We start from the raw sequence: 26,438 nt of genomic DNA on the forward strand, positions 1-26,438 counted from the left end.
GGCCGACCTGAGCACAGCCGTTCACCGATATGCTCCTATTACGCCCTTAGGTCACTAACTGTTCAACTGTTAACTTAAATTATCATAGGTAAATATTCCAACTCCTCTGCTGCCTAGGGAGTTTTCCTTCAGATGGAATTCCTGCACAGTTCCTCAAGGTGTAGGATCGTATAGTATGACAGTGTTTTCGAAGGCCACCTGTATATTGGATATTTGAACGCGGCTTAATTGAGGATATATCGGTCTACCACTTCAAGTTAGATTGCATTATATACCTCAAGAACAATGAGGATCAACTGCACTCAAAGCTAACACCGGTGGATCAGGATTACAAGACGCAGAAACACACCAGCACTCTGCCATGTCTATTACTGTCATTTTAAAGAAGATATATAATCTGCCAGGGAAGTATGACAGAAAAGTGGAGTTGTCATTTAGAGGTAAGCGCTGGATATTGAGGAATAACTATTGCCATATGATTAATATTGTCTATTCAGTTGGATAAAAGATGTTTTGAATATATTGTTATATAAATCTTCAGTACTTATAGATTATATGGGATATGATTGAGGGATTATATCATGTTACTATTTTAAAACATTGTTTACGGTGCAGGATTTACTCACAAAACCAGGATCCTTCAGTGTGCGAATATAGCCATCTTCAATGAGGTAACTGTTTCAGTTGTGTTTACGATTAACTTCTGTTCATTTATCCGCTGCCTTTTTTAAAGTTATGATAATCACAACAGGATACTAACAAAACAGCTACTATTTTAATTACTGTTCCATTCATAAAAGATAATTAGGCCAGTAGCTGCTTCTTTTCAAACGATTGGGGTCTGTACGAATCTGTGTTTGAAAGAAATGTCTTATGTTCACCAAGGCTACAGTTATTTTAGAAAAACAGTAATATTATGACCTAGTATTACAATTTAAATTCACTTTTCTAGTGTTGTTATGTTAAAATTTTATTTATTCGCGCTATGACAAGCTGAATTTTATAGCATCAAGGCCTACTCCAATCTTCGGTGTCACTGTCACGTGATCTTTCAGAAATCAGTATCTGCTGATTTGCTGTTCAAAAAGCATATTTTATAATGATTAATGTTGAAAACAGTTCAGCTTATATTTTTGAGGAGACCGTGATCATGTTTCCAGGATCTTTTGATGTTCAATAGAACAGCAGCATTATTTGAATAAAAAAAAAAAAAGAATAAAAGTATTAGCCTAGTAGACTATGTAAAAAAAAAAAATAATGATCCCAAACTTTTGAGCTGTAGTGTATCACAGTGGAGCACAGATTTATGACAGAGCAGGGGCTTTTAAAGGGTTAGTTTACCCCAGAATTAAAATTCTGTCATCAACTAACGTTAGGCCTACTCAACGTTCCAAACCCGTAAGACATTCGTTCGTCTTCAGAACACAAATCAAGATCTTTTTAATGAAATCTGAGAGCTTTCTGTCCCTTTAATACTTTGTAAATAAAGTGATACATTACGGGGTTTTTTTGTCGCTTCGCGGGGTTAAACCACGGCAGTCACGTGGAAGACTTTATTGATGTCTTTACCTTTCTAGGGCTTGAAAGTTGCCTGTTGACAATGGAAGGATAAATCTCTCAGATTAAAAAAACAAAACAAAATCTTACTTTGTATGAAGAGAAGCCTTAGGCTACGGGTTTGGAACGACATGAGGGTGAGTAATTAATGACAGAATTTTCATTTTGGGATTAACTATCCATTTAACCAGCTTCACTTTTTATGTAACCTTATAGGCCTACATAGCAAATGTGTGCAATATTAGGTGAAAAAGCTGTAAAAGCAACAAATGTAGCTGCTCATTGTTATATAGTTAAATTGAAATCAGTGTTTAATGGTTGTGTATGTTAGTAGGAGATCTTCATGCTAACCACACCTTTAGTGGTTAGAAATGACAGAAGGGACTTGAACATGTCTTGTAAACAGCCACATCTATGAGCTCAGATACAGTAATGAAATTAAAATATTTGTCTAGAGGTATGTCACAAGGTTATCCTTTAACTTAAGCTAACAGATATTAGAATAGTGGGAAGGACAAGAAAGAAAAGCTGTTCAGCCCGAGTGAAGATAAATAATGTTCAACACTGCTTTATGAAGAGGAAGTCTTTGGGGTTTTCGTTTATGAGAAATGCAGTGACTGTAAAAGAGGGAGGTATCTAACGCAAACCTTTATAAATGTGTGTCAGGAGAGATCTAAGACATACAGACAACATGCTGTTCTTTTGTACTTTCTATTCATCCCACACATCACAAATGTTGATAAGTTGAGCACTATATCAGCATCTTAGAATGATTTCTGAAGGATCATGCGACACTGAAAACTGGAGTAATGATGCTGAAAATTCAGCTTTGCCGTCACAGGAATAAATTACATTTTATAAATATATTAAAATAGAAAACTTTAAACTGTATCTTATCTCTAGATATGAGCCAGCTGTAGCTGATAGATACAGATCCATAATCATGAGTTGAACATCTGAAGGAGATGATTTAGCCTGTGTGGAATAAATATGTTTTTACAGTTTTTTTTTCTGGTATTGTTAATATGTGACTTTAGCACTTCAGATGGCCTCACTATGGGAAGGTTGAGAGGGATGAAGTGCTGTCAATCAGTGTCTACAACTGCAGTAAGATGTTCAGCAACAGGTCAGAACAGTATTCATTGTATATAAGACAGGGAAATGAACTGAATGATTCATAACAAATATTAGAAGATTTGGTATGAGCGCTGTATGTGTGACAGATTGCTGGGGAAGCTGGTGATCAACCTGCAGCATGTGGTGTCTGTGGGACAGCTGCTTCTCCGTGAGTCTCTAACAGACAGTCAGCACAGTCTTACTGATGTGAGTGATGAACGCTCCTCACTACTTTAACATCCCTTAAACAAATACACTTCATGATATTCTAACATCGGTGTGGTGAAAGATTATTGAATCATTCTAGATGTTCATATGTTGTTAGGTTTTGTGTTGTAATGTGATGGTGGATTTTCTGGTGTAGATCTACATGGAGCTGGAGGTGAAGTACAGCCCTCTTCAGGGGGCCGCAGGGGGGTGGGACAGTGAGGACTTCATCAGAGAAGAGGACAGTGATGGGTAAACTAGCACATCCATCCATCCATCCCTTTCTTTCATTCGATCTTTCTTTGTACCTTCCTTTCTCTGTTTATTTTCATCTATTCTTCCTTTCTTCTATCCATTCTTTCTTCCTTCTGTCCATCCTCCCTTTCATCTTTCTTGTCTTCCTTCCTCTTGTTTCCATCCATTCATCCATCTGTCTCTTCTTTCATCCATTTTCCCTTCCTTCATTACTTACACTTTTTTAATCCATTATGTTATCCATCCATCCATCCATCCATCCCCTTTCCCTTCCTTCATTGCTTCCAATGCTTATATCCATTATACCATTCATCCATCCATCCTTTTTAATCCATTTTACATTCCTTAATTGCGTCCTGTTGCTTTTATCCATTACAACATTTTCCTTCCTTAATTTTCCATTCATCCATCCATCCATCCATCCATCCATCCATCCTTTTGTCCTACAGCTATACTTCAGCTATACCTTCTATCTAATCTTACTTTCTTCTGTCTATCCATTCTTCCTTCTGTCGTTTCTTCCATCCTTTCATCTATTCTTTCTTCCTACCTACATTCCTTCCTTCCTTCCTTATTTAATTTCTTTCTACGTTCTTCCTTCTTTTCCATCCATCCATCCATCCATCCATCCATCCATCCATCCATCCATCCATTCATGCCATTTTCTCTATTCTATTTCAGCTCAGAGCTTGTCATCAGAAACACAGGTTTTACGGAACCAAGGTAGAACATTTTCTGTATGATCCACTATAAATTTTCATACCCTTTATTCATGTTATTCACGTTATTCACACTGATAATTTCAATAATTCGCAGTTCTTCAGACAGCCTGCGTCCTCAGCAGATGGACCGTGAAACCAGGATGATTGGTCGGGGGCTTTTGAAAACTGACGACGAGAACGGAGACGAAGATGATGACAATGACTATGATGATGATTATGACTTTGCTGATATTGAATGTGCCAATGTGACATTCACTCCCATTTTGAGGTGCGTTTCAATTATCTTTTAATGTAATACATTACACTACACCATTATGAAGCCTATTCTATTGTATTGTATTGCAGTGTAATACAATACATTACACATTGCATAACTAAAAATTACCCATCATGTAATTCCCATATTTTAAATCTAATCTGAGAATGTAACAAGTTTGATGAATAATAATGACTCACTGCTTTGTTGATGTGTTTAGTCGTTGCAGAGCCATAGCAAAACATGAGCTTGCCATCACACCTAAAGTGAAGTCTTTCCAGGTAAAACAATCCAATGAGGAAAACATACTTATTTCATATAGTAATTGTTTACCTCATAACTGGAACTGTTTGATGAGAATCTACTAGGGTTAAGTCTTCTATTGCACTCTTTTTCCCCTCAGGTGAATGTAAATGTGATTGAAGCTCAGAAACTGGTAGGGGTGAACATCAACCCAGCAGTGTATGTGACTATTGGGGATGAGAAAAGGCACACAGCTACTCAGAAGTCTACCAATTGTCCATTTTACAATGAGGTAACTGCTTGCAAAGACCGTTAAGGCCGTTTACACCAAGAGTGATAATAACTATAAAGCTATAGTTCTGAAAATCATTCTAAATATAAAGGTCAAGTTTGTTTATATAGCAGCTTAAAACTACATGAAAGCTGACCAAAGTGCTGCACAACTGAAATGACATAAAATATTGTCCTACAATAAAAGCATTACAGAAACAAAAAAGATTTGAAATACTATTAAAATAAATAAAAAGCAGATCAGAAAATAACAGGATTAATACAAAACATCACCAAGCAAATAAAAATATGATCAAAACTAAAGGTGTTATCGAGTTAAGCATAAGCCTGATAATTTGTTATTAAGAGATTATTTAAATGTAGATAACAAAGGGGATGATCTGATGGAAAATGATAAGGAGTTCCAGAGCTTTGGACCAAGAACTGAGAAAGCCCGGTCACCTTTGGATTTTAGCCGAGATTTTGGAACAGTCAATAACAGCTGGGAGGAGGATCTGAGCATTTTCTCGGGAGATAGGAATAAAGAAGATCTGAAATATAAGTATGGGTAAGACCATGAAGTGCTTTGAATACAAAAATATTCAATAAAACCGTAAAATCAACTCTGAATTGAACAGGTAATCAATGAAGTGAGGTAACCAACTTACACAGGCGAGTTTCAAAAAACGAGTAGCGGCATTCGGTACTATTTTTTAGACGCGAGAGTGGGGACTGATTAATTCCAGCGTAAAGAGTGTTACAGATCCAGATGAATGCATGGATAACAGTATTCGAGATCATTCAAACTAAGATCATCTTTAAAAGAATAGCAGTCCACAACTATAACGATAACTTCACGGAGAGACGATACTGTTGGAATCACTTTCAGGTGGATCTAATGAACCATAAAAACATTGACAGCCAAACAGAATCCACCCTGCTTTAAAGAGCTCGAACATTTAACGCGGCAGAAGACAAAACTGCAACGTGCGCAGTATAAACAGAATTATATTGTCAGCTGGTGTGGACGCTAATATAGTTGTCGTTATAGTTAGCATAGTTATATCGTTCTTGGTGTGAAGGGGCCTTTAAGCATCTAAAGCTTTGAGCATCTCTCTTGATTGTTTTGTTTCTCTGTTTTTGTCTTTCAGAACTTCATGTTTGAATTCCAAGAGACACAAGATGTGCTCTTTGATAAAGTGATTCAAATTTCGGTAAGAATTCCCAGAGACAATAGAAACATACAAACATAAAGGATTAAAGAAAGATTTAAAGGGATTTACATCATTTTCTTACATATGTCGCAGCTAAAGGGGCTTTAATGCACTAATATTTTGCCTGTAATAACTGATAATGTACACGCTAATTCTGCTTAATCTGACCCTTAAGTGTTACTTATTTGGTGTAACCGAATGTAGTCGGGTTCAGTCAGTCATAATAAACTTTTGATATGAATTAAAGGTACACTATGTAATTTCTGGCCCTCTAGTGGTTAAAACAAAACTGCATGCATTTTGCAAAAGAATATGTTTTGGTTGTGCTTCAGCTATGTGTGACTGTGCCGATAAACATTCACATTAAACCATGTTCTTGTGTGAGTTCTTCGTTGTTTCTGAGAGGAAGTCAGGCTGTATGGGGGAGGTCGAATGTTAATTAGCTAGCAGGGCCATTTTGTCTCAGACCAGGGCCCCAACCAATATTTTCAGTCTTACAGGTACACTATGTAATTTCTGGCCCTCTAGTGGTTAAAACAAAACTGCATGCATTTTGCAGAAGAATATGTTTTGGTTGTGCTTCAGCTATGTGTGACTGTGCCGATGAATATGGTTCGTGACACAGGTGTTTAGATGGAAATTATCTCAAGATGACCTGTTATGGCAATTTATCTGTTCAATAAAATACCCTACTCACCTGTTGAGTAATAAAAATGGCATCTTTTCAAACGCCAACATTTCAAATCCCTCAATTCTTGTGATCTCCGAAAAAAGCCAAGCCAATGTTGATTCTTGTTTTATGTCGCATTCTCATTTTGCCAGCAGAATCTCCTCTGTTCAGCGTTTTATTAAATGGGTGATTCCCCTGAGGTTCTATATTTAGCATGTTCATGTCAACCTTTCTCGCTCATTTTGACAACTTTTCTCTATTTACGGATTTGACGAGACACGCTCGGACGAGTTATGTATGTACGCAATTTCCTGTGAAAAACCATTCAGGTCTAAAATATAAACACTTAGACTTACCATTTTGAATTATGGTAAGACAAAAACATGTTTTGGAAGAAGGATTGATGATATATTGTTAATTTAGAAAAAAAAAGTTACATAGTGTAATTTATATATTATAATTTTTGTTATATGACAATATTTTTGCTATATGTGTGTTGAATGTATCATGGCTATTTTCTTTTATTTTAGGTGGTTCATAAGAAAATGCTTGCCTTTTTGATGAGCCACATAGGAACCTTTAAGATCGACATCAGCACAGTGCATCAGCAGCAAGGTAACATGACGCTTTAGCATTAAAGGGGCTATATGTAAGAATTTTCATGTATTAATCGCATTTTATTGTCAATGTGTGAACAGCTTGTGACGAAACCTAAAAAAAGAGACCTTACTTCCTAGGTTTTCTATGAAAGCCGGTATTTGAAGGACTCTGGACGTTTTTGCCAGGGAAATCAAAAGGATGTGACGTTTATGTGCATGCATTCGAAACCCTCTTTTACGTTCTATGACACATGAAACAAATAATGTTCATGATAATGCCAAAAGAGCTATTCTGTACTGTAATGGCAATGTGCCATGCAAATAAAAGGAATTATTTCAAACTATAGTCTCAGATAGCCAGATCTGTATTGTCTGTCGTCTCGTGTATACTTAATTAAACTATCATAAGTGTAGTTTTAATTAATTAAATTTAATCTGATTAAATTGACATGATGCCGGTGAATTGCAGACCTTGTGCAAACATATCCACATCGCTATGAGCAGATGCTTTCTTAACTGTTGCTTTCTCACCGCTGTCATTTTTGTTGCGTGTTTATTTTGTTATTGAGAGGAAAGTGGTCAGCACATATTAATCTAACCGTCGCTGTCAGCAGCGTGGACGGCGTCTGGATGTTCATTAGCAGGATAGCTGTAAAGGTGCTTCCAACTTCTATTTACTTTTAAGCAAATAACAAAAAACTTTGCCGTGAGTATATCAGGGCTTTGAACCACGTTCAGTCTCTAGTATGTGTGCACGAGTGTGAGCACAAGCAATAAGTTTCTTGCTGCAGTACACTTAATGACCACCGGTGTCACTAATAACAACGTTTCTGAATTCTACATATAGCCCCTTTAATATTTATATAAACCCAGCTTAATAAACAATAAATTCTGATTGCAATCTTTGATACACAGAGCCAAAATGAGTTCATTGCCTTGATAAAACGCTACATTCTCCTAGACATTTTAATGGTGATAATTATCCTATCACCAGTGGTGAAAAAGAATGATTATAGGTTGACTTAGAAACTGCAACATTGATCATTACAACAACTTAACACAGAATATATTTCACAGATCATCGATTCTACCAGAAATGGGCTCCGCTTACTGACCCAAAAGATACCCGCTCGGGAATTAAAGGCTTTGTGAAGTGCACAGTGAGTGTGGTAATGAAAGGAGACCCTATGGGCATGGCCAGCCTGGCACCAGCTGGTAGCCAGAATGATGACATTGAAAAGTAAGAGCTTGTCTTATGTTACATGGCAGTTCTCCTCTTATGAACCCATTCCCAGTAAAAGAAACATTCATATTAGATGTTTGGTTCTTTGGCCATTGGCATCAATGTGTTCAATGGATACTTTTCGGCAGCTGAAACCTAAAAGTTTTTGTATATTTTCATGTGACATGTAGGAACCTTCTCCTTCCAAAGAGGATGCCATCAGAACGTCCTTGGGCAAAGTTTGTCCTGAAGATTTTCAGGGCTGAAGGCCTACCCAGCATGAACTCTGGTTTCATGGGGAAGATAATGAGAGACAAGAAGGTTTTCCTTGACCCTTATGTTCAGGTCACGTTCGCAGGACAGCAGGTGATTTTCTTTCCATCTAACTTTGAATAATACATTTTGTTCAGAGTATTTCTAACACAGAAGGTTTAAAGCAGAACAACTGAAAGTCTTTCTCACGATATGTTTGCTTAAACTCTTTCTTTGATATATGCCTTGACAGTATTATTTAAACAGTCAAATGATCAGTCAGTCCACTGAAGAACAGTCTAAATAAATAAAAATTTAGTTTCTTTTCCTAATGATGTTTTCCTTTTTAAATTTATTTCCACATACACGCACGCACACACACACACACGCACACACACCCTGACAGTGCTTTTGTTTGTTAAATGGGCTGAGGTGTGTCAGTATTTGAACTGTTCTAGTCTTGCCACACAGGGTGTTGGCAAATATTTCAGCTCAAAATAAATTGCTATGATGTCAGAGCATGTCTTATGTAAAAAAAAAAGTGGATTCAGAAGCCAAACCTAAACTCTCTGTTCCCATCAAACAAACACGTTAGTCTACGTATAGTTTTTTTTTTTTTTTGGATAAATTAAGTCAGTTATTTACTATAGTAGAATACTCTTAAAAAATGCATGGAAAATAATTATGTTAACATGTTTGACAGGGGGAAACGTCAGTAGATAGCAACACCAATGCTCCTGAGTGGAATGAACAAATATCCTTCATTGAGCAGTTTCCTCCTCTTGCTCGGCGGATCAAGATCCAGATCCTTGATGATGCCAACTTTGGAGATGTGGCTGTGGCAACACACTTCCTTGACCTTCTTCAAATCTCCAATCCCAACCGAAATGGTCGGTTTTTTATATTGAATACTGAAAGTTTAAATGGATAGTTTACCGGAAATAGCTAAATCTGTCATCATTTACTCACCCTTATGTTGTTACAAACCTGTAGGACTTTTTTTCTTCTTTGAAACAATATATATAATAGAATTTTGGTAAACAAACAATTTCGTTCCCATTGACTTTCATTTTATGGTTACAAAAAAAAGTCAGTGGGAACCAAAACTCTTTTGTTACCAACATTCTTCAAAATATCTTCTTTTGTGTCCCACAGAAGAAAATCAGTCATAGAGGTTTGGAATGGCATGAGGGTGAATAAATGATGACAAGTTATTTTTTGGTATGATCTATCACTCTAAGTCCAAATTTGTTTTTGAATCCCTCAGTCATGTATCCACATCATCATTTTAACATTTAGGTGACTTCTGGTTACCTCAGTTCTACCTCTTGTTGAACAACTACTACTTTATTATACCTTTTGCAACCTACTCGTCTTTCCTTCATCAGGTTTCAATCCCACTTTTGGCCCAGCTTGGGTCAATCTCTACGGCTCTCCTCAAAACTCCACGCTGAGAGACATCCACAGGGATCTTAATGAAGGTCTGAGTGAAGGGATCTTCTACAGGGGCAGAATGCTTCTCTCACTGAGCGTGGAGGTTTATTCCTCCCCTACGGCTGTGGTGACGGAGAGTAAGACTGCTGCTAATGTGAAGAGCTCAATCAGCAGGCTTAATCTTAAACGCAAGAGCCGAAAGTCCAAGAAAAACAAAACAGCAGGCAAAGAAGGTAGTAAAAAGAAATAGTGTGCATATATTTATTTTACTATGTATGGTGAAGTTTGCCATTTCTTTGCCTTGGTGGCGCTAAAAGGGATCTGTTTATTGGAGCATCCTGAATGGGCCAGACATCATAACATTAGCTCAGCCAATGGCGTGAGTTTTGGGGCGGGGCTACCTGTTTGTTCGACCAATTTCAGATGTCGGGAGTGTCTGAAACTTGTTTGTCACTAACTTTTAATGTCAATGTGTAATGTAAACTTTATTCACATATTAGAATTATGCATTCATATACACACAAACATGTATCAAAGATGCTCTAGCACTGTAGTCATTGACTAGAGGATGATTTTAATCAGCAGTGCAGATTCCCAGTGGACCTGGCGAGGAATCTGAAGATGGTGGCACTGAGGTACCAGCTGCCGTCACAGTGGAAGTGGAAGATGCTCACCCTCTTCCTGAGGTCAGTGACCAAGTTTGCCTGGTAGGAAAAGATAAACGGTCTTTCATGTAGTATTTCAGATTATACAACCGTTAGTTATAGTCTTTGAATTTGATTGGCCGAGTGGTGTTTCAAGACAACACCCTAACAGGCTACGTGGGTTTTTTGTAGTAACTCGTTATGACAGGAGGTGGTCACAAGTCTGTATGTCAACAAATAATTCACTTTATTGATTCTTTCAAAACACTGATTCATTTGCAAGAAAAGCAAATGCTGCATCCCAATTTGACTACTTATACTATGCCCTACAAGTATGTACTCTTTTTGTGAAGAAAAAGTACATACTTTTTAGTGTGTAGCAGAAGAGTAGGCATACTTTGCCCTGTCAATCATCTTGTCACAGTTAAAATCCTCCACATACAATTTAATTTCCTACTGTTTCGGAGAGAAATGTAGCAGCATGATTATCTGCAAGTCGTGGGTCTTTCATGCGGTGAACTCTCCTCATGTGTTTGCATAACGATGCAATTAAAAGTTAATGACCAAACGTATCTTTACAAAAGTTCACAATGCTGTTGCAGATACTGATTACTGATTACAGAATACTGATTATTAATCACTCTAACCACTTTATCTAAACCTCTCTATTTAACCGTCAGACCTGCACATCCGTCACATTTTTTATTCGTGTTTGTAGTTCTAATCGAATCCTCATCCAACGTGCAATGGATTGTGGGCAATATTAGCCGTTAGAGTGCGCACAGATCTGTGCTTCGGATTCTAAACGGAAGAGTAGACCATCCGGGTATTTTTGGAAAACTCATTTCAGATTTGGGACACACTAATTCTCAATATCATACTTGCAGTCGTGCCGAACTATTATTACATATAATCGACTGTGTATCTGTTTTTTTCTAATGTAGAATTTCACTGGAGAGAAGGATGAATTTTTGTTGTTTGCGTCCTTCTTTGAAGTTACAATGATAGATCCTACTATTGGCACCAAACCTGTCACCTTTGAGCTCTCTATAGGTAAGACTGGACTTTTTAATATCATAATGCTACTTAATATAAACAGCCATTTGAGTACAAGCCACTCATACAACAGTGTACTTCACAGCTGATTTAAATAGGTTATTTTAGTATTATTTATTTACCTATTATAGCATTTATTCATACTTTGAATTAGCTTTTATTTTTATATTTTCAGTATGTTAAAGTTTTAGTAATTTTGTTATGTATTTTGTCTTTTTTATTAGTTTTTAAATATATATATATATCTGTATAGCTTTAATTTATTTGTATTTCAGTTTTATTTTTAGTACATCAACTTAAATATATTTTATTTCTGTTAGTTGCAAGGCAACATTTAACATTTAACACGTTTTTTTAAGTTAAAGGTTATTTTTATATTTTATTTTATTTCAGCTTTATTTAAAATAATGAAAAATATGTTTAATATATATAGTTTTGCCTCATAAGAACAACGCTGCTTCACAGGGAACTATGGGAAAACTGCAGACGTGGTAGTGAAGTCCAGCAAGAGTGGTAGTCAGGAGAATCTGGCTGAGGACAGACAGCCGCTGCTGGAATCAGATGATGAGCTGGAGAGAGGTCAACTTCTGAACCCTGGACCTCAAGACAAATCCGTCACGGCACCCAGGAGACCACAGCCCACTGAATATGACGGGTGAAATGACATCATCAAGACTGACAGCTTATCATGTGGAGTGGAGTAGGATTATGGAGTAATAACCGTAAATATCATTATTTTTCTCGTTCAGATCATTTAGTTGCATTACCTTGTCCCGAGAGAAACCATGCGTCTTTGTGTGGAGCAACTTTGAGGATCACACCTTCCGATTCCACAACAGCAACTGGTTGTCCAAGATGGCCGACCGGCTGGTAAGTGCAGATATTGAATACTCTGTCTTTACTTATCTGGATTACAAATATGGTGCTTTGAAATGCTAGGTTATTCCCCTCATCCTTTTCACTTATTTGCTGGAATCATCTAAGTTTAAATTATGTCCTATATTCTTCAAGGAATTTGGCATTGATGAAGTGGAGATGCTGTTGAAAAGATCAAAAATCAAGGCAAAAGAACGTTTGGTGGATGTCGTGCTGGAATTCTTTTCCACTTGCAAGTAGGACACATTTCCATGAAAATTGTATTGAGTCCATTGTAGCCATTTCTTTCATAGCACATTATGGATAATAGAAAACTTTTTCTCATTGGACCTTCAGGCAGTACATCAGTAACTTAGACAGGAAGAGAAACGCGCGCCAAAACACCCTGGATAAGTGCCGTGTGGGGCTCATCAAAAGGAACATTGTAAGTAAATTCTATTGGTTTTGGTATTATGGATATATGGTTTAGTTGCACTTACAGAGTATGTCATATTAATTGCCTTATTTCACAGGTTTTGCTGGCCAAACAGATCCTGAGAGTCAAAAAGAGACTCACCAGAAATACAGTTAAAGACAGACTAGCAGATCTCAAGAATATCGCAAAGAGGCTCCGCTTTCTGGCCCTAGAAGTAATGCTATCAATATGCTGTATCTTAATGTTTACCTTACACACACGCACGCACACACGCACACACTTGTTTTGCCAGCAGACCTGTATATAAGTGTGTTTGTGTTCTCATATGTCAGCCTCAGAGCACACTGCCTGATGTATTTTTATGGATGTTGAGTGGAGGAAGGCGAGTGGCCTATGCCAGAATCCCAGCACCCTCCATCCTCTTTTCACTGGTGGAAGAAGAGAGGGGTAAAGACTGTGGGAAAATCACTGCTGTGTACATGAAGGTGAATTCCTACATCATATTGCAACATTTTGTCCTGTCCAAAACAAGTTATTACTAGTTTCCTAAAATAAAACTGGCATAAAATAGTGTGTTAAATGAAAGGGGTTTCTTTATCCTCAGATGAATAAATTGTAGTGAATTATTGGATTTGAGCGATTTTGTTGTTGTTGTTTTCCCTAAAAATATTTAATATATGTGTGGCTTACTTTTTATACTTTTCATTCTGTAGACCCCTGGAGGGCCAGTGGGGGAAATCTTCGCCAAACTGGATGTCTATATGTGGCTTGGTATCACAAAGTACGCAAAAAACTGTGTCACTAGCCTTCCAGCAGAGTTTAGACCCATTTATGAAGAGGCGACATCTGGCACATTGATTCCCCGTAACTTGCCTCCTACCAAATTAGCAGTGGAAGGTACTTTTCCCCAATACAAACATCTCTGATATTCTCCATAATTGTCTCGGGCTCCTTTGAAAACCAATATATTTCCATTTGGATGACATTTGGATTCACTTTCATGAAAAATACCATACCTCCCTTGTCCTTTCATCCAGACAGTCGCTATTTCCAGCTCCGTGCTCACATTTATCAGGCACGTGGCATCATTGCAGCTGACGACAATGGACTGTCCGACCCCTTCACCAAGGTTGTGTTCAACACTCAGTGTCAGGTCACACGGGTGGGTCTCATCTATGAACACATAAGTTAATTTAGTTCTATGTCCTCAATAAAAAGTAATGGATATGAAAAGCACTACATGAAAACTTTTTTATTCAATTCCCAAGAGATGTATTGGTCATTTATGACAGGTCCATTAAGTCTAATAGGATCTGAATGGGCATATAAATGAATCATTCAGCCTGTATTGATTGCAATTTTGTGTCTCTGGGATTGTTAAAAGTTTGTATGGTTTGTAGGTGATGGAAGAAACTCTGTCCCCGACATGGTGTGAGTTACTCCTCTATGATCAGGTTCTGATGGAGGGCAGTAAGGACGAGTACAGAGAAGACCCTCCTGTGGTCATCATAAACCTCTATGACTACAACAAACTAGTGAGTGATACTTTTTTTAATGCATTCAAATGCTTTGTGAATCACCTATAATCTGTGAATCACCTATAAATGCCACGCAAAAAAATCAAAAAACATTTTGCTAAACAAGAGCATAGATTTGGTTTTAACGTAAGAAAATCTTTTTAAATCAGTTAAATTCTTATTTTGTTTGTTCCTGTTTAGGAAGTTTATTTATATTCATGAATAGTCTTCAAAACTCTTTATATGTGATAACTGGATGTCAGATTTATGAATATTTATTACACAGTATCATTTATTTGATTCATGTGTGGTATGTTTCAATGTTACAACAGGGCAGTCCCCAAGACCTTGGTCGTGCATTTGCAAAGCCAGAGCTGAAGTTTGTGGAAGAGCCATATAAAAAGCCCCAGCTGCAGTTTTTTGAGATCACAAAAGGCAAAAGCAGGGCTGGTGAAATTTTGGCTGCTCTTGAGCTAATCGAGTTGGATTACTCTGGCTTTGGAGAGGTGGGACCCCTGTTTTTTCTCATTCATTTCACTGCAAAACACAGTGAATAGAGTATCTTCCTTTGCGCACACATGCACACGACTAAAAGCATTCACTTGTGTGCTAGAGAACAGCTTTATTCAGCAGAATGTATGGAAAGGCACACACACATTTTCTTCAGGATTCTTTGATGCATGAAACTTTCTAAAGAGCAGCATTTATTTGAAATATAAATCTTTATAATTTATAATTATAAATGTCTTCCCTGTCAATTTTGATCTAATACATCACTATTGAAAAAAGGTATTCATTTCTTTAAAAAATCTAATAGAACCCAAACTTTTGAACAGTATATATACAGTACATATTTTACCTGAAGATATAGATGACTTGTAATCAATCCTGCTGCTAAATTCACCCTCACCTCTATTTACAACAGAAAGTGTCAAAAAAAGCCTTTTAAATGTCATGTATGTGTGCTCTGAATCGATCTCAGCCAACTCTGCCACTGGATGTTGACCCCAAAGAACCACAGTACATTAAAGAAGAATGCCATTATATCATTCCTGAGGGAGTGCGACCCATGCTGAGGCAATACAGAATAGAGGTACAAAGGCACAACCTTGAACAGAAATAAACTGAATCAAAATCGCAGTTGTGTTTAACATCAACATTTAAAGGTCTTAAATGCACAAGAACATATTGATTTATCACATAAAACAGATGTGTTCATAAATCAATCCCCAAGAGAGCCTTTAAAATTGCAGCAAAAGTTTGCCAGCTGACTAGTTTGGTACGTGCACTACAGTGTTTTGAACTCCAACCCTTAAACGGCAGGTGCTGTACTGGGGCCTGAGGGACCTGAAGAGGGTCAACCTATTTGAAGTGGAGCGACCTCAAGTGAGGATGGAGTGTGCGGGCCAGATGATCGAGTCGGAGGAAATTCAGAGCTACAAGCTGAACCCCAACTTCAATGATGTGGTTAAACACTTTGATGTTGTAAGACTCCCTCTTATTAAAGTATTAGACCTTATCTTAAGAGCTGTGTGAAGAACATACTTTCCATACAAGCTTTGATCACATATACTGAATTACAGAATTACAGAATTACAAAGCAAAGCTGGTTAGATTCTGGCTGATGTTGAGTTCTTTTAATTTGATAGTCTGATGTCTTGCTCAGAATGATTTATTGCACAATATGGTGCCCTGTCTTTGTTAGTTGTAGGATTTTATTTGCGATTGCTTGATGCCTTTTGCAAACACCAAAGCAATAATGTGATTTTATGACAGACAGATATTAATATTTAAACATTTTAAATATACCACATATTAAACATTTGATGAAGGTGATTTAGTATTAATCATCCACTGCTTACTTTTATTATCACAATTGCACAATATCTCATAACTGGTCATGTGTCCTCAGGAACTTCCAGAGCTTGTCTACCTGCATCCTCCTCTTACTATCTTCATTATGGAGCAGAGGGCGTTTGGGAGGATGGTCCTGGTGGGAACTCACGTGGTTCAAAACCTTGTGCAATTTGGGCCCAGGGACCAAGAGGAGTGGAAAGATGAGGAAGAGGAGCCTGAGGGTATGGAACCTACTATAGCTCATATGCTTGTGGTTTAAAGGCCAAAATGAAAGCATCTGCTGTGTACATAAATATTTTACATTTAGAAGTCCACCAGACTCTTATGCTGTATAAAAAAAATAGGATGACATAAAACCTGGTTGAAATGAGAAAAGACAGTGACCATACTCTAATATTGCTCTAGTTTAAGGTAACATATTTGTTTTTTTATTATAATAATTTGCATTCATTTTGCGTTCATGTTTTTGACAACATACACAAAAATTACTTGCAACGAATTGCAAAATATAGCTCATAAGACAGCGCTTTCACTTGTCTCTATATTGAGATTTGCTAATTTCTTGTAATGTTTGTAAAGGCTGATTATTGGTCTTTTTTTCAGAACAACCGCTTTTTCGCACTCAATTATATTATTTTCTACACAAACAATAAACAATGTAGGATGTTTTTAAATAAGGTGTTTAAATGACGCGCAATTTCCAGTTTTAAATTACGCACATATTACCGTTAAAATCTTTGGGGGCAGCACGATTTTTTAAAATAAATTAATACCTTTATTCAGCAAGGATGCATTACATTGATCAAGTGACAGTAAAGATTATATTTTAGTTTATTTCCATTTCAAATGAATTTCTTTTTTTTAAATCAAAGAATCCTGAAAAACAATGTATTATGGGTTCATGAGAACCAATTCAACATATTGAACTGATTTCTAAAGGATCATGTGACACTGAAGACTGGAGTTATGGCTTCTAAAAATTCAGCTTTGTCATCACAGGAATACATTACATAAATATATTCAAATAGAAAACAGCTATTTATGTACTGACCCTAGACTTTTTGAACCGTAGTGCACATAATTGGAGGATGACCACATTTTCATTCAAAATAAAACCTTCACATCTAAAGTTGGTGATTGACGTTGACTGGTTTTGAATATTGCAAATTCCTAAACATTCTCTCATGGTTTTAGAGAAAAAGCCCCCCAAGAAGACCACTCCACTAACCACGGTGATCACCATGGATTTGGGAGGACTTGCATTGAAGCATTCCAAAATTCCTATCAACCCTCTCAACTTAATCACAGTAAGTTCCACTGTCCTTATTTTTCAGTCCATAAGATTGATCACTTTCAGTGTTCCTCAAAATGATATTTTCCACCAGGTTTCAGAGGTTTTGAAAGCACTTTTATTCAGCCACATACAGCTGCCTTGTGGTCATGGGGTATCTAGTCTGGGTGTGATGACGTTAGTTGGCTGCATTTGGGATGTTTGAAATAGCTCCTAATGAGTACTTAGTGCACATGTTTTTAACCAACCACAGTCTGCCGTTATTAAATGTGAAGCCCTTTGCACCCATTAACCTGTTGATTACGGTGTGAATCTGCTGGTTTGTTGAGCGCAGTGAAGTGTGTTCCTGTGGCAGTTTGAGCTCCTGCTGTTAGATCACTCTGATTAATTGGCCAGCCACTGCCTAGCCAAGACCCCTGCTGACATCCAAATGGGAGGCTTTCAATCATGAGTGTGTGTGTTTGGCTTTTAAAAATCTGTGTTCATAGTTAGTGTGTTAAGGCCTGTTCACAAATTAAAACCATGGAAGGACATGAGGGTGAGTAAATGACAGAATCTAAATTTTAAAATAAAGAATTTGTGCACAACTACATTTTCAGTCTCCAATCAAAAAGGTGATTAAAAAAGAGGAGGAGTTAGAGGAGGAGCCACCAGAAAAGGAGGAGCTTGATTGGTGGTCTAAATATTATGCGTCACTGGCTGAACTCGAAAAACAGGTGATAACTGATTTTGATAATATGTGGTTTTAAATTGCGGGCCTTATTGTTTTCTTCAACATTTAAAAGTCTTATGTCTCTTCTTCAGGAGGAGAAAGAGGATGACCTGGATGATGGGCATGATGGAGGTATTATTAATACAAAGCGTGATTTAATTGTGATCATCCCAACAATAAATTCTGACAAAGACCTCAAAATGTATTTTAACACACTTAAAATTGATTGACAAATGCACTACATAACAAAATACCAAACTATGTGGTTACTCTGCTACACCTGTGTGAATCGGAAGGTAAATTACTTCATACATGCACTAAAATCAGCTATGGACTGATTGAAAGTTAAATTTCCTCTAAGAAAAATTGTGGCATAATTTGTTTGCGCTTTACAGATACCATGGTTTGAGCTTTCTAATGTGATGACATTACTGTGGCCTAAGTGACCAGACTCTACTTTAAGGAAAATGCTTAGGACTGAATATATTTCAAAGCATCAATGTAATGTCACATTTTGCAGAGGGAGCAGCACTGAACATGTCTGCGCTAGACGCAGAGGACGATGATGCTGTGATTGAAATGGAGCCTCCTGCTCCAAAGAGGAAGAACATTTCCACCCTAGAGGTTTGAAATATTCTTCAAAGGGCAGTTCTTTTATTTGTTAAAATGTTTCAATGTGTTTACAGTGTTTTGTTTCCGTTCTCAGACCAACCAAAACAATTGTCAGTATACATTTTCTGCCTTTTTTTTTTAATTCCCCAGCTTTACAAGTCTGAACTGGAAAATGAATTTAGTCAGTTCATGGATTGGTTGCACATATTTCCTGTCTACAAAGGAAAATCCAGCCTGGACGATGAAGAGGAAGATGAAAGTTCGAGATATATGGGTAAATTTAAGGTAAGATGTGTGTTTTGGCAAGCTCTTACGCCTTACATCAACAGTGTGACGCCATGCATGAAGGAAGTCGAGGATTAGAGGTTAAACCAGAGCTGTGCTTCATTTTAGGGATCGTTTCTGATATACCCCATTGCTCCCGAAGACGAGGACGCAGACTGTCAGATCACTAATGCGATTCCCAAAAATACACCCATCAAAGTCCTTGTGAGGGTGTATGTAGTAAAAGTGAGTACATTTGTATTATTTATTTACAAATTCTGAGTGGACATGAACTTTTTAGATTTTCATAAACCCCTTTCTAAAAATCATCTACAAACTCACATTTAGATCTGCCACCATCCAATCAACAACCGATTCATAGTGTGCGTCTCATTGCGAAGGCTGCATCCTCCGGAGATCGCATTTGTCGACTGCATTCTTCATAAAGGATGTCTTATTTCAGAACAGTAGCCATTATAAAATTGACCGTTATTCCTAGTGAAGCATAAACTGTTGTAAATTCTTGATGACTGTTGAATGTAGTGGTCAGTTTACTGAAAGGAAGCAGCCTCAATGACGTATGCAGCCGACAAATGCGATCTCCGGAAAACGCAGCTTTCTAAATGACACAGCTATAGAATTAAGTCCCATAGAATTTTCGATAATCTGTTCCTCTATGCAGGGCCGGATTAAGAGTTCAGAGGCCCCTGGGCACAATGACTTGTAGGACCCTTTTTTGACCCTTGTACCCTTTTTATACAAATGAAATAAACAGTGCTTTATTTTTTTCAGCTACAGTATGTGTATTTCACAGCATTGAAGAAAGTCATTAAATGATATGAAATATTTTGTTGTTTTATTAACAGGGATAGTTCTCCAAAAAAATGTAATTGTCATAATTTAGCCTACTCTCTCAAGCCGTTTAAAAGCCGAATAACTCTCCCTCTTCTGTTGAAAATAAAAGTTATTTGGAAGAATGTGGGTAACCAAACAGTTGATGTACCCCAGAGACTTCCATAATAGTTTTTTTCCTACTATGGTAGTCAATGGGGACCAGCAACCGCCCGGTTAGCCACACTTGTATTAAGAAATTAATACATGTATGGAACAACATTAGAGTGAGTGTGTAAATAATGACATCATTTTTATTTTTGGGTAACTATCCCTTTAAGGACAAGGCAGCATGTTTACTATTAGGGCTAGCTAGGGCTACTGTCACTTTAAGATCTGCGCGCAACGAGTCTAATATACACACATTTGACAATCAGATTTTTTTCTTAATTTTTTCTACTGTTCTTTCACTTTAGACATAACCAACTTTGTTTATGTAAACCTTGTGTGTATTTGACAGTATTAGAGCAATAAGACTCGAAAGATAACTTAGTCCAGTAACCATGTTAGACAGGCTTATTGCATGCGCGCGTCGGGTGTTTGCGCTCAGAAAAGCGCCCGTTAGAACAGCGCATCAGCAGCGAATGACATGTTTAACCGGCAAGGCTTTAAAGCACATGCAAATAATTAATTTTTATAAACTACAGTGTCCCGTTCCTCTGCATTTTATGTGAATATACGTCGCGCTGTACAGTATGTTGAGACGGAGGCGCCAGAACTGCAAACTGATAGAATGCACGATCATACGATATTTCTTCAAAAGCAGATCGTGGAGACATTTTAATCGTCCACGATCAAAAATCGTGATATCGCACACCTCTAATCTAACATAATATTTGACGGTGCCCAGGGCCCCTTAGATGTCCTGGGCCCCTGGGCAACTGCCCATTTGCCCTAATGGTTAATCCGGCCCTGCCTCTATGCTGTCTCGCAATGCAGAAGATCTGTCGCTACTTCCGTTACATCGCAACTTTGTGTTTTTCACGATTTGCATCACCTTTTGAATTTTGCAGTTAAATAGTCATGCATGTATCACAATTATACAAGAACTTACACAATGCATGCATCACGATGGTGCAGTGTTTTCCTTCACGACTCCATGTGTTTTCTGTTCATAAGGCAACCAATCTGGCACCCACAGACCCAAATGGAAAGGCAGACCCCTATGTGGTGGTGAAAGTTGGCAAGCAGCAAATGGACAGCAAAGAGCGCTACATTCCCAAACAACTGAACCCAGTGTTTGGAGAGTAAGTGCTGTCTATTCACAAAATGAATGGGAGAAACTGTGGTGGCTAGAAGCTCCGCCTTTAAGTTTAAAGATTAAAGAGCATTTTTCGTTGAGGCTTTGTCTGTATTTTTACTCTTGAAAGCACATGTACATTGGCAGCTGAAAACTATTGTTTGTGATATTGTCAGATTTGTTCACTGATTTAATGTGCTGCATCCTCGTCTCCCCCACAGAGTGTTCGAGCTGACCGTGTCCTTCCCCTTGGAGACAGAGCTCACGCTGTGCGTGTTTGACCATGACCTTGTGGGCTCCGATGACCTGATTGGCGAGACCCGCGTGGACCTGGAGAACCGTTTCTTCAGCCGCCACCGTGCCGGGTGTGGCCTGGCCCTTCATTATGATAAGTGGGTAATGGCTTTAGCCTGTTATGATGATGGTGATAATGATTATAATGATGATTAGTATTATTATCTTTGTCGTGGCCTCTACTGTCGTTGTCTTCATCGTCATCAGAATTTCTGAAAGCTCATCGACTGCTTTAAAGCTCATATTTGGAGTGCTCTCAGTTGATTGTTTGCAGCTGCAGCGTTTTAGACTGAGACAAATCAGGCAGTTTTGTGGCCTGATTTTCATTTGACTCTCTACAGGTTAAATCAGATTAGACTGTCTTGTGATTTCAGGGATGGCTATAATGAATGGAGAGATGCCAAGAAACCCACTACGATATTATTGGAGCTCTGCCGCAAAAATGGGATTCCATCTCCAGAGTACCGGGAGTCTGAAATTAAAGTTCTCAACATGATCTTCAAAGTTCCCAATGAGGCTTTTCCAGAAGGTGGAGATGGCATTTTAATATTTTTAAATAAAGGTTATAAAGCACCTTTATGTAATACAAAAAGAAACATTTTGTTCAGTTTCCCTGTTTTCTGAGGAAAAGAAAATTTTGAGTTTGGCTCAAAACTATAGAGATATACAGGGGCTATAAATAAAATATTCACATCCTTTTATGGTTTTACGACATTGAATCTGGAAATTTGCCTTTTTATACTGATCCAAAAAAGTTATTTCATGTCAAAATGCTAAATGTATATATCAAATACATGTTTGTATATACAATTATAAATACAATTATTATTATTTTTTTTATTAATTAATTAAATATATATATATATATATATGTTGCATTTGCATATTTAAAGCACCCATGAACACCATGTTATGGGTGCATTGGCATGGTACACCCATAACATGGTCTTCATAGGTGCATTAAATATGTTGGATCTGTTTATGGATAACATAACAGATTATTAAAATGAGAATTTGGTGCTGCAGAGTTGCTGAAGAAGAATAAGAAGACCGAGGAAGACTACGCAGAACTGGATGAGCATAAAGCTCTGAGTGTCCTTCAGCGCTGGAAGGAGATGAGAGAGTTCTGCGAGGGAGCGTGTCCTCTGGTTCCTGAGCATGTGGAGGTCCGCTCACTGCTTAATGCAGAAAAGCCTGGCCTTCCTCAGGTCAGACTCCATCACACGCAATGACTCCTTAGTCAAGCCAGTTAGCCTGGGTCTTCATTTACACTATTCAGTTAGAGCTGTTAGTAATGTGGTGCTCATGCACCTGAAGTTCGGGGTTGATTTGTTACATTTTGCATTGTAATTCCTCCCCATTTTTAGTTTTTCATCTTTTATCTTATATACTCCAATTGTAGATGTATTTCGTAATGCCAAATAACTCTATGTAGTTGCAACATAATCTCTTATGTCTTTGCCTTTCACCTAACAGGGTTACGTTCACATGTGGATTGACATGTTTCCTGTAGATGTACCTCCACCACCACCTGTTAATATCAAACCTAGACTTCCAGAGAGGTAATCAAGATGATATCACATTATACTGAAGCTATATATAGGCCTATATATGTATATATATATATATATATATAGTGACTCAAATTGAGCATCATGTTCAAAGGACACAATTTCACCCAAAAGACTAAATATAGAGAATTAAAGAAGATTCCTTCCTACATATCTATCAAGAATAATAATTCTGCTCTTTTAGTTTACATCTTGCTGATGTGTTATATTTATTTAATGAGAGAATATTGAACCCTCTGTCTCTAGTTATGAGCTGCGTGTGATCATCTGGAATACTGACGATGTTGTTCTGGATGATGTCAATCCTTTCACTGGAGAGCCATCAAGTGACATCTATGTTAAAGGGTAAGGATGCACAAGATTATATTGCACAGTTATATTCCATAAAAACTAGCACTACCGTTCAAAAGTTTGGGGTCAGTAGATGTATGTTAAAAACTATTTCTATTTCAAATAAATGCTGTTGTTTTGAGCTTTCTTTTCATCAAAAATCATTTTAAAAAAAATTCATCACAGTTTCCACACAAATATTAAGCAGCGCAACCTTTTTTTCTCTTCTTTTTTTTCTGTAGTTTTGGATTTTTCGATCAAATAAATGAGAAAATAAAAAATAAAAGGAGACTTGTTTACTCAAAACACTAGTGTATAATCTAATAAATAATTCGAATTATAATGTTTGTAATATTTATTTACAATTATATATGTACAAAATAATAATACAAAATATATGTATGCATGCATGTGCATTTATGTGTATTACATTCACCAGCTGGATTAAAGGTCTGGATGATGAGAAACAGGAGACGGACGTGCATTTTAATTCCCTCACTGGTGAAGGCAACTTCAACTGGCGCTTTGTCTTCAACTTTGACTATCTTCCCACGGAGAAGGAGGTCATCTACAAGAAGAAGGAGTCCCTGTTCTCCCTTGATAAGACTGAGTTCCGCCAGCCGGCTGCTCTGGTACTGCAGGTCTGGGATTATGACCGCATCGGTTCCAATGACTTCTTGGGTTAGTGGTTTTAGTCACTGGTCGTGTATGAAATCTACTTACGTTTTCTAGTTAGTCAGTAAAAACATGAATTCCTTTCCAACTGTTGCGGCTAGGATCCATAGAGTTGCGTCTCAGCGATATGGTCCGTGCAGCAAAATCATCAGAGCAATGCAGCATCACTATGGCCAAAGACAAGGCCGGCCCTCGCTTCTCCATCTTCCGCAGCAAGAGGATAAAGGGCTGGTGGCCGCTCATCAAACTAAAGAGCCAGGAGGACATCGAGAGAGAGGAGAGAGAGGCAGAACAAGCGAAGAAAAACAAGAAGAAGAAAAAAAAGTCCAGTAAGCGTAGCAGCATGAAACCAGAAGATCTGCAATTTGTGGACAACAGTGGAAACACCTTCCTCTTAATGGTACAAGCACTTCTTTAGTGCACCAACATTGAGGACAATGAATGTAGCAACACTTGTTTACTTTGTAAAGGTGGACTCAAACCTTTCGTTCATTTCTGTGGTTTGCAGGGTAAAGTAGAGGCTGAGTTCCAGTTAGTGCCAGCTGAGGAAGCCGAGAAGAACCCTGTGGGAAAGGCACGCAAAGAACCCGAACCTCTGGACAAACCAAAGTAAGGGACCAAAATGCATTTATATCATTTCAAGTTTGCACATTTTTATTTTAATCGTGTGCTTGCTAAAATGTGCTACATAAATACGTCCCGTTTTTTTTGTCCCCTTAAGCCGTCCTAAGACTTCCTTCAACTGGTTTGTGAACCCCTTGAAGACCTTTGTGTTCTTCATCTGGAAGAAATACAAAAAGTACATCATTGCTTTGCTCATTCTGGTTATCCTGGGGGTTTTCCTCGTCCTCATCCTCTACACCCTGCCTACACACATCAGCCAGCTTATTGTTAATGGATGAGAAGGAAGGTGGAAATGCATCCATCAACAGGGGAAGTAATGCTACCCATGTGTACATACTGTAGCCATTATTTGCTTTTAATGGGAAAACTGTGATATAGATCAGCAGTAATATCTAAAATTGCACTTTAACAATACAAACAATTGCCTGTCAATAAATTCAGTGCTATTTAATGCTTTAAATCATGATTAATTCAATGTGCACTACTGTAAGTAAGATTTTTTCCAAAGAAATTAATACTTTAATTACATCAACCATGCATTAAATTTACCAAAAAAGACGTTTACATTGTTACTGAAGATTTCTGTTGATTCTCTATCAAAAAGTCCTGGAAAAATGAATCACGGTTTCCACAAACATATTAAGCAAGACAACTGTTATTGTGTACATGTAACACTGAAGAATGGGTTATGCTGAAAATTCAGCTTTGTCATCACAGGAATAAATTACATTTTAAAATGGAAAATAGTTATTTTAAATTGTAATTTACTATTTCACATCCACACAACATTGCAGTTTTACTGTATTTTTGATCAAAGAAATACATCCTTGGTGAGCATAAGAGATTTATGAACAGTTAAGTAATTTCCAATCATGCTGCTGCTTTTTAATGTATTCATTTTAATATATATGTATATATGAATATATTCTGGGAATGTTAGAACAATTAAGGGATTTGATAATAACTAACTGTTATAGATATTACAGGTTGTTTAAGATGCATAAATAAAATTATCTTGTGATGATCCCCAGTTTATTCCATTTACTAATGTATAAAATTAATGCTATATGCGGTCTTCAATTTGAATGAAAAAAGACATGGAAAATGAAGACACCAAAAATATTGCCTTCATTTAGAAAAATAAATCTCTTAGGTCAGAACTTAAACTAGGTGTTTTTTTCAAAAATATTTCCATACTGTATATCGAGTTTTGTAGGGTATTGTTTGCAGAGGTAGAGGAGCAGAGACATCAGGTAGATTTACACCGGTATTTAGCCATTTGCGGTTCATGACAGAAGCCTTAGCAGAAGATTTGATAAATGAAATGACATCCAGCCTGGTGACAGTACTGCTTTCATGACTCTTCTGCTCGGTTGAATGGATGAGATGACTAATGGAAGCTAACATCCATAGAAAAATGCATCCTGGAACAGACTTCCTGCATCTTAAAAAAAAAAAAAGGTTATTTAGTTGGTCTGTTCTGTAGACCTTATTCTGGTTTTGTCATGCAAAGTAATAATATACAATTTGATACCATGTGCTTTAATAATAG

General features: G+C 37.4%; 1 protein-coding gene across 2 annotated transcripts; it reads left to right on the forward strand.

The window, feature by feature from the left end:
- The first annotated feature begins 145 nt into the window (after window positions 1-145).
- fer1l4 (fer-1 like family member 4) lies at window positions 146-25,913 on the forward strand. 2 transcript variants are annotated; one of them, XM_079598291.1, is made up of 46 exons: window positions 146-440; window positions 616-671; window positions 2,595-2,683; window positions 2,781-2,880; window positions 3,038-3,132; window positions 3,817-3,858; window positions 3,952-4,125; window positions 4,334-4,394; window positions 4,517-4,648; window positions 5,778-5,840; window positions 7,041-7,125; window positions 8,187-8,349; window positions 8,523-8,697; window positions 9,287-9,473; window positions 9,972-10,250; window positions 10,600-10,703; window positions 11,606-11,714; window positions 12,183-12,372; window positions 12,467-12,587; window positions 12,729-12,829; window positions 12,930-13,017; window positions 13,106-13,222; window positions 13,341-13,493; window positions 13,722-13,905; window positions 14,046-14,170; window positions 14,409-14,543; window positions 14,858-15,031; window positions 15,508-15,618; window positions 15,849-16,010; window positions 16,438-16,603; window positions 17,577-17,689; window positions 18,273-18,389; window positions 18,478-18,517; window positions 18,906-19,009; window positions 19,148-19,282; window positions 19,391-19,507; window positions 21,272-21,399; window positions 21,614-21,784; window positions 22,061-22,215; window positions 22,713-22,894; window positions 23,163-23,248; window positions 23,504-23,602; window positions 24,027-24,268; window positions 24,364-24,662; window positions 24,771-24,871; window positions 24,984-25,913. In XM_079598291.1, exons 1-46 carry the CDS (start codon window positions 362-364, stop codon window positions 25,162-25,164), a joined length of 6,090 nt encoding a protein of 2,029 aa, XP_079454417.1. In that variant the 5' UTR covers window positions 146-361; the 3' UTR covers window positions 25,165-25,913. The 2 variants fall into 2 exon arrangements, with proteins under 2 accessions (XP_079454417.1, XP_079454418.1); XM_079598292.1 differs by lacking the exons at window positions 146-440; window positions 616-671 and adding an exon at window positions 1,533-1,694.
- Window positions 25,914-26,438: the final 525 nt, after the last annotated feature.

This window comes from Phoxinus phoxinus (genome assembly GCF_949152265.1).
Source record: "Phoxinus phoxinus genome assembly, chromosome: 22".
NCBI classification, from domain to species: domain Eukaryota; kingdom Metazoa; phylum Chordata; class Actinopteri; order Cypriniformes; family Leuciscidae; genus Phoxinus; species Phoxinus phoxinus.